The following is an 8,943-nucleotide window of genomic DNA, read 5'->3' on the forward strand; positions in this document are numbered from 1 at the left end:
CCCGTCCTCTTTCATCTCCAGGATCTATGGCAGAGAAAACAACTGTTCTCTAATAAGATCAGACTATTTTCCTGCATGGCTTTCAGAATAAGCACAAGCACAAAGCTGTTTTCAGAATAAATTCCTAAGTAGTAACGTGCTTAATCAAAGCATCTTTTCTACAAACGAGAGACCTAAGAGCACCGTGTGAACAAACGGCTCCTGTACAAAACCCCTTCTATTTAAAATACTGTTTATTTGTGATTTAACATTAATTAGCATTACATCTATGAGCAATTTCAGATAACATTTATATATTTTCCACAGGACACAAGAGTTGGCTGGCTCATTCTTTATGCCAAAGCAAGTAAATAGAGGCATTAGCAAAAGGTGCAAATAGTTCACGGTTGCATTTTAAAAAATATTTATGCACGTTGCATTCATTTAGATATATTTTTAAAAAAGTTATGAAAAGCGTAGTTCACAGGTTACTGTTTCTACATATGTTGTAATACAACACAAATAATGTAGAACATAAAAAACGAAGTAAGCAACTGAAAGTTTCCACTATGATTAAAAACACTGATTCCAGTATTTAGTGATAGCTAGAAAATTGTTTCCAGGATCCATTCCGACATTGCATTATCACACTTACACGGTCAAAGCTAACCAGCCCCCAAACATGCTATAATCAACATTTTTGCATGCCAAACCACTCTCCAGCCATATTTAACAATTATATATTGTATAATATTTCAACCGGCAATTTGGGAATCACATGGATCTTTAAAATGTACTTCCTATTGCGATGGCTGATTTACAGACAATGACACAGCGAAGAAAACCCTATGTTAATTTCTATGTTTAGTTTGTATTTACAACACAGTAAAAGTACTAAAATGACAATATCAGTAAAAATGAGTAAGCGGCAGTACCACCCTTACCCATGGCACTAGGCTCTGATTTGCTCTGGGTTCATCCAAAGGACAACACAGACTCATGAGACCCTTTTACAACTCAAACGAAAGCGAAGAAAAACCCAAAGCGTTGCACTCTATATGAATCCATACAAATGATTTAAAACGTCTAGTATGGAAATGTCACTTTGCTGATTTAATAAAAATATCCCACAATCCATATCATATATTTAAAAAAAATAATCACCAAACTTTTACTTTCCTTGTCTCCTCCTATTTTCTTACTATTTCACTTTCCCTTTTAACAGTTTTGTTTCCTTCATTTGGTTATGTTAAGAGATTATTTTTCTTCATTCAATAGCAATACCATGAGAGAAAAGAAAACAACCCACAAGTAATTTTTAAACATGAATCCAGTTCAATTTTATATGCTTTTATCCTTTGATTTTTAAGACCCTGGATTCCTGAATTATATTTAAGTATACTCTAAACCAAGCACTCTTAAATACACTCTACTGTTAAATGCCTGGTTCACATGCTTATAATACCTTTATACTGAATGGTATACAAACATTTGAACATATAAAATCTTCTTTTTGTTTTGCCAGTTAAACTAAATTATCAATGTTAAGTGTATAAAACCCCCCTTCTTGAAAAATAAGGGTTTCCCCCCCCCAACTGAGAGAATAAAAAAGAAGTCTTCAAAAATTATATTTCACTAAAATGAAATATTTGGCAAAAAAGTTATTGAGGAATGGAATTCTTTAGACATTTTGTATAATTCCAAATAAACTTTCTCTTACACAGTTTTCCCGCTAGTATTATGTGCCAGTGTATAATAGTTCTATATGATCTACTCTTAAAAAAGATTTTAAGGTGTGCTGTTAATATGCACCCACTCAAACAGGGGTACAGAAACATAAAATATATGGTCAAAATCACAATACAAAAATGTATGATCTGGTTACCAAATAAGACAGCAGTTTTAAAAAATTGTATGATCACTCAACAGTAACTTTATTAAAGACTTTAACTGTACTGAAAATTTTAAGGTCTGCAAAATACTCCGAGCAGAACTCTCGCTGCTGCATACTGTGGTGGTATTCGATCCTGCTATAACGGCAATCAGGCAGCTGCCAGTGTAGTCCTACACGAAACTAATGGATGTTTCCAACCCTCGTAGCAATTTTGAACACAGTTAAGTGAGAGATTAATTCATTTTCAAATTATGTGAAAGGGGTTTTTTTTGTTGTTTTTTCTTTGTTTGGTTTTTTTAAAGCAAAACCTCTTCCAGTTCCTTTTCTGTTTAGGTTAAAAGTCCAGTTACTGCACACCCCTAACACTACACTGTTAATGGTCAACTTAAATGTTTAAAATGTGCAATGTCTCCTCACAACAGAGCTGCACTTACGCTTCTACTTTCTCCTTCTTTTTACTCTTTTTCAGGAAAGATGGGGTGCGGAATTTCTTCTTCTTCTTCGATGGGGATTTAGAAGGTGACCCTTCAGGAGAGAGAGCCTCTTCTATCTTTTCAGAGCTTTTAATCGTGATCTCTACGCTCTCCACAGTACTAGTGGTTAACTGACTGACCCTCTTGGTGAGATCTTCTTCCACATCATGGGCATCTTCCTTGCCGTTCACCACCACAACAGGCATCTCCACAGATATTAAGTTAGCATTCTGGGTGTAGAGATCTTCATGATTTTCTGGAAGAAAGAGAAATTTGCAATTACTTATGTACATTATCATGCAAAAAACCAGTACTGAAATAAAGTCTGTGAGTCTGGAATGTGATCCAAAGAATGACACCCGAAGTGTTTAGAGTTGGCGCTTTTTTTTCCCCTTTATCTGCACTTGTAAACAGACAAATACTGTGAAAATTTCCTTAAAGCAAAACGGGCTGAAAAAGCTAATGTTATCTCTGCCAGGTAGACCTACAGCTCAAGCTGTATGCAGTACACACAGTCTACACAGCATATCCATATACAGTCTCAAGCACACTCACAATTAGGCTTTACTGCAAGAGACTCATTTGTGAAAATGTGGCCATTTCACAGGAAAGTCTTTAGAGAACTTCCCTTTCCAAATGCCTTCTTACACTTTGCTGGAGAAGTCTCAGGCAAAAAAAAAAAAAAATCTCACCTTAACACTTTGAATAAAATCAAAATATAAGTGCTATTACCTCCACCTCATTAACATCTAACGGTCAGCATGCCCTACGTTATTTTCTGTTTGTGAGAATTACATATCAGTAAAAACTGGGGAAAGTCGTTTTCTGGACAGAACCCCACCCAGACTTGGTAAAAAGGGCTTTTTTTTGGCTCAGCCGACTTCATGCAAGTGTAAAGAATGCAGCAGAAGAGTGGATGACTGGGTTAGCAGAGCCATTGGCATGGTACAGAAATTGCATGGAATACCTTCTAATTTTTCTGGGACATTTTGCGGGGATTGAGTTTGTGACTGAATTTGTGACACAGATGAACCGTCATCTGAGAAAAATTCCTGTTCGGCATCTGCAGGACAAGATGTGAATTAGTAGCCATGCAAAAGTAAAAATCAAGCAAGAGAGTCAGTGCTAGCATTACAAGATTTACAGCTCTGCTAGCATCGCATTGCTCCCGCTGACGATTTCAGGAAGTTACAATAGACAGTTTAAACTCTATAGAATTATGGACTTACACGTTTCTATCTGCTAACAACCATTACATATTAGTTCCTTAATAGAAAGCATTAAAAAGTGTAGCAGGATTGCATTCCAGGTAGCATGCTCCACGGTTTCATCTAGCTGTAAGTCACACAGTTTGCTGTTATAGTACGTTATTATGCTGTGCCTTGCATGTGATTCAGAGCAGAGTTGTTTTATCACACAATATTAGTGAAGAATAGTGCGTAGTAAGTGTTACCGTTAAAAAAAATTAAAATCTACCCCGAATTAGTAATTCCCTATGGTGGTATTGAAAGACGATGCAAAAAGTAAAAGTAGATGAGTCTTGCACATTGGGAAAATAAAGGAGAAAGAAATAAAGAAGCCAAGACCAAACATGTCAGTAAACTTCTGGAAATAATACATTACAAATGTGTACTCAAACCCACTGAATTCAAGGGTCAGAAAAACGGAGAATCAATTGACATGGTTGTACCAAATGTAAAGTATTGTGGCGTATTTCACTTTCCAGGTGAGAGCCCAGCAGCCTCTTCCTGTGAATTCTGGTATCAAGACAGGTATAAAAAGAACCCAGAGACCACAGAGCTTTTTTCTGCCTTGCCACGTACTTCAGAATCTAAGTGGCAAAGATCACTTCTCGAAGTCAGCTATTCCTGTATCACCTAAATTACTTAGCAAAACTTCCACAATGAGGCAGAAGGTTACCAGACTGGCTGTGGAATCATTACCCTTACAGGTACTCACAGCTCAGCTGGACACAGACCTGAGCAACTTGATCTAACTTTGAAACCAGTTTTGAGGAGGAGGTTGGACTAAGATGACCTTCACGGACTCTTTCAACCTAAGTTATTCTATGATTCTGACAAGAAAAAAAAAGAGAAGTCATTACGTCAAAGAGTGTTTCTGCCAACCCCATTTCTGTGTAAACCTTTCATTGCTTTGATTTTAGCATTAACCAAAATAAAAAAGAAAAATGTTTCACAAAAAATTCTGCCATCTCAAGGAATGTGTAGTTCCAAGCCAAAGCAGTTGCCAACAGCATATGATAATAATTAACACACATACATTTTGTTTACAGTAGATATTTTCAAACTAGAAACTAACTCATTATTAAAACGTAACCCCCAACATTTGAAAACACACCACCAACCTTCCAGCCCTTGCTGCTTCCGCTCAATTGTTTTCTTGTACTCTTCCAGTTCCTTCTCTGTAAGGTGGCTGAAGGGGTTGGGTGGTGCTGGGGGTGAGTGCTCATCATCTTCAAACTGCATTGGCTGGGAAAGAGAAAACCATGAAACTTAACAGCTAAAGAAGCAAGCAAGATGTACGTGGTTAATGTCTCTCCTTCCCCTCCCCCCCTCAAAGTTTGGTGGCAGGGAGTACAGGAAGAAAACTCACATGCATACAGACTAAAATTACAGCATTTAATAGGCATTCACAGAGCAACGAACGCCAACCACGGAGCTGTACATCTCCATCCTCTTGCAGCAGCACAACTGTTATTTGAGGGTTTTTTGTATCAAGGGGGACAGTTTCAGGAGCAGAGACCTGTCTCAAGAGCTTATACTATAGAGACTGACACATTTAGTGAAAGCTCTAACTCAGGGATTTTCCAACATTTTTTGCAAATGCCTCAAGTTCTAGGAATTTTTTTGTAGGAAAGTAACTGTGCTCACGCTTCAGTTCATGAATCTAACTGGAAGAGCTTTTCCACAACGGGTCTTACAATGACAAAATTTAAATTATTTTCATATTGCAAGAAAACTCATTTGGAAATTTTTTTTTTTTGTCTAAAACATATAAGCAAACTCTATGTTATCTGAAAAGAACACTGGAAACCAAAATGAGGAAACAGATTCACTAAACCATGGATGGTAGGAGACCCTTAAAAATATAGAATTCCAAATACAATTCACACAGTTTGCTAGATACGCTATTAGGGGTATCTGTACTGTTTGGAAGTAAGTATATTCTACTCAAGACAAGACAGTGTGGACAGGCAAGAAACTGGAAATGCTCCCCCTGCTTCCTCTCTCCCTCCCAGTAAGAAGCCTGTTTCTAATGAAAGCTGCCTCCCATCCTTTAAACTCCATTATTTCTGGGCCTCAGTCGTTTCCTTTAGCAGTGGTTCCACAGACTGATGAAAGGATCATTTTTGGCACCATGCATTGTAAAGTTCATCACTCATTAGCTTAAATGGTTAGACAGAGGCCCTACTTCATTAATATTAATGGCAGGCAAACCTACCATGCATACCTCCATTTGAGACTAACATTGAAATGAAATGAAACATGAACAGTATGTATCCAAAACCTGGCACTAAAAGAATCAGCTCTAACAAAGCACTTCGAAAGAAAACGGCCCAAACTGATGTTTGAAAGGCAGCCAAATAATCCAAATATATAAAAATCAATTATGTCCTACTCACCGGACTTGGCTTTTTATCCACAACAATCCCAGCGAGCAGCTGAGACTGTGGTCCTGCTGTCTTCAGGTCATATCGGTTTTGCTCTCTTATCTATACAGAGAAAAGAAACTGGGTTAGAAACAGGTATATTTCTCTTTAACAAATCCTGTGCTCATCAGCTTTGCAAAGCCAGGAACAGAGGCAGCAGTGAATGGCTGGAGGATCAACCTGTATGCTGCTGCACCTAAAAATGTTGTTTAGCCCTTCAAGAACTGCCAAATACTCATCGTAGCCCCAGCTCCTGCACTTCTTACAAGCCATACTCAGAAATTAGCTCCAAGGAATAGTACGTCTTTCAACCTGTCCTCTCCAGCCCCCTCCCATGAAAACACATGACCCATGTTAAGCTATCAGAGATAGCTCCGTGACCACAAAGGGTGGGAAAGCCTGTCCTTCTGTGAATACCTCACGATCTTCCCCAAGCCAACAGCCCTAACTTCACTGTCAATGCTTAAGCCACTGACAGATCACATTTAAAGACAGATACAGATCAGATAAAAAAAAAAAGTTCTACAGCAGAAAAACAGGAATAAACTGTCTAATGAGAGAGTGACAGGCATGAATTGGAAAATCTTTGCCTGGGACTTGAATTAATAATCTCTAGATGATTAGAAGGTGCCTTTCCAGCTCTAAGGAAGGGAGTTGCTCCTTCTGACTTCAGTTCAGTCCCCACAGATACTGATACGATGCTCTCCAAGAAATAAAATATATGTAATCAAATGGAAAGTGTCCTGAGCATCTGTTAATATAGTTATGCCTGGGGTGGAGTATGTGGTCAGTCTGACAGCGTTTTACGTGCTGGAAGGGAAAAGCAGTGAGATATTTGTTTATAGAGAGGTCCAACAATACCCTCTCACTTTTTTTCTTTTTTCCACTGCCATTAGGAAGCAGACTGGCCCTCAGAAACTCCAACTTAATAAGAACTAGGAGAATTAATACAGGACAGAGGGAAGTTACTCTTCTGTAAAAATCATGTTGAATCATGCTGTATCTGAGGCACAGCACTTCGGTTCATGTTGACATCTGATTAGCCACTAAACGTAATGCTAAATAGGGACTACCATTTCCACAGTTAGTATCATCCTTCAGCAAACTATGGCATTCAAAATGTGTATGTATATATATCCCTCTCTCTCTCGCATATGTAGCTACAGACCTCAGGTATATCATACATTTAAATACATGCCTTTTAGTGCCAAAAATCACATACAATGCAAGAAACTTCTTAGTAAAATCAGAACATTTGAAAACGTTATTTTACTGCAGTGTTATATAATTACTTGAACACGTAATTTAATTTGGCAACGTTACAATTTTCACTTCATTACACTCCTTTTACCTTATTTCTCTTTTCCAACACTTCATTTGGGTTTGTGTTTAGAGGAACAAATTGGTTTGGATCTTCAATTTTGATTGGCGTTCCTCCACTAGTCTTGGAGGAGTCATCAGCTTTCATCCACTTAAGGAAAAGAAAAAGTCAGGTAAAAAACCCCAGCATAATGGGGAAGAACAATTCTCAGTGTTGTCTTGCTATTAAAAAAGAGATATAAAGGAAGGACTTTCTGACTTTATTCTCAGTTCCACATGACACCCACAAACTAATCCCAACATTTTACAAGTCTGTGTATTTGCGCAAGAGGATTTAAGTTGCCTTGAACACGCCTCATCAACATGGCCTTTTGTAAATACTGAAATACGTCCCTGAAAAATGTAGTACTGTGTACTAACGAAGGCTTCCTAGTAACTGGCACGCAGATCTGCCAGCTCCAGAGCCCTTGTTCACGCAATCGACTTCTACCTCTGCTAACCACACATTTTGTCTGCATTTTTTTTCCCTCTATAAGCAGGGTTTTAAAACAGTTGCTGACGGTGTTTCTCCTAAACTTAAGTTTAGACAGTCGTTAGTCTGCCAGCAGGAGGAGCTGCTGCTTTTACAGTTGTACTATGCAAGTGGGAGTAGCCTGATGGCAAGTAATGTGCTTAGTAGCCCACTCAAGCCACCTCTCTCCAGGCTGGAACCACAGTGGAAACACCTTCATGAGCCAAAGGAGGAGGAAAAATCTTGATCGTCATCAAAATTAGTAGAGAGAACAGACTTTTCGAAGGCTGTTTTCAGTGGGCTCATAAGCAGGAAAGGGGCAGTTAGGAATTAGTTTGTGCCTCCCTCGTGCACAGAAGAAAACAGCCTATGGGTGATTTAAAACCTTACTATATGTTTTGTGGATAATTAATAGCACAAGCACATTTTCTACTCCAGGAATCAGAAGCACTAACAACAAAAGGGAAATAATTGTTATATTTTATCATGAATGGATACTCTTCCAAGCAGTTAAACCCCCCTTCCCCAAACAGAGAGGGCCCTTAGTACTAATGTCTAAGGGCCAAAGCCTATTTTTCTTTGCTTGATATTCTTTGCTTATTTTCTAATCCTGTTGACGATTTCCTCATATAAACTGTGTGTAATTTACTTTCAAGGAGTGCAAAAACTAAGTGACTAAAATGTCTACCTACCGTGATCTTAGTCCTGGGGCTGGTTTCCCCATTCAAGGACTCCTCAGGCACATTAACTTTCAAATACGTGTTCGGAGAGTTCAGCCATCTTGTCTTTTCCCTCTGTTGCTTCTGCGCCAGGAATTTCAGGGGAGAAAGCGGGACTGTATCATCTTCAAAGGAAAAGGCAGTCACAGTAGCTGGGATCTCAACGTCACTCTTATGTCTGGGTTTTTCCCTGACTAATGGCTGCCTATAGGCATAGCCAGTTCTGTACCCCTACAGAGAATGAAAAGAAGTAAAAAAAAGTAAAATCAGAAAAAAGATATCCACAGCAGTCATGAAAGTTTTGTGCTGTCCTATATGCATTAAATGGGTCCACTGAGCTCTTCAGGAAACAGGCTAGTGGTGCTGTCCGTCATTCA

At 38.5% G+C, this 8,943-nt stretch overlaps 1 protein-coding gene across 1 annotated transcript in view; it reads right to left on the reverse strand.

The window, feature by feature from the left end:
• Nucleotides 1-213: 213 nt before the first annotated feature.
• The window catches only part of ADD3 (adducin 3 (gamma)), a 35,353-nt gene continuing 26,623 nt past the window's right edge, over nt 214-8,943 (reverse strand). Inside the window, exons 10-15 of the mRNA XM_010134939.1 lie at nt 8,540-8,797; nt 7,368-7,487; nt 5,990-6,079; nt 4,712-4,835; nt 3,314-3,409; nt 214-2,602 (exon numbers count right to left, since the gene is read on the reverse strand). Of these exons, the coding sequence (XP_010133241.1) occupies nt 2,304-2,602; nt 3,314-3,409; nt 4,712-4,835; nt 5,990-6,079; nt 7,368-7,487; nt 8,540-8,797 (987 nt within the window). The 3' untranslated portion in view covers nt 214-2,303. The remainder of the gene's footprint in view (nt 2,603-3,313; nt 3,410-4,711; nt 4,836-5,989; nt 6,080-7,367; nt 7,488-8,539; nt 8,798-8,943) is intronic.

Source organism: Buceros rhinoceros, unplaced genomic scaffold (genome assembly GCF_000710305.1).
Source record: "Buceros rhinoceros silvestris isolate BGI_N320 unplaced genomic scaffold, ASM71030v1 scaffold3584, whole genome shotgun sequence".
Lineage (NCBI taxonomy): Eukaryota > Metazoa > Chordata > Aves > Bucerotiformes > Bucerotidae > Buceros > Buceros rhinoceros.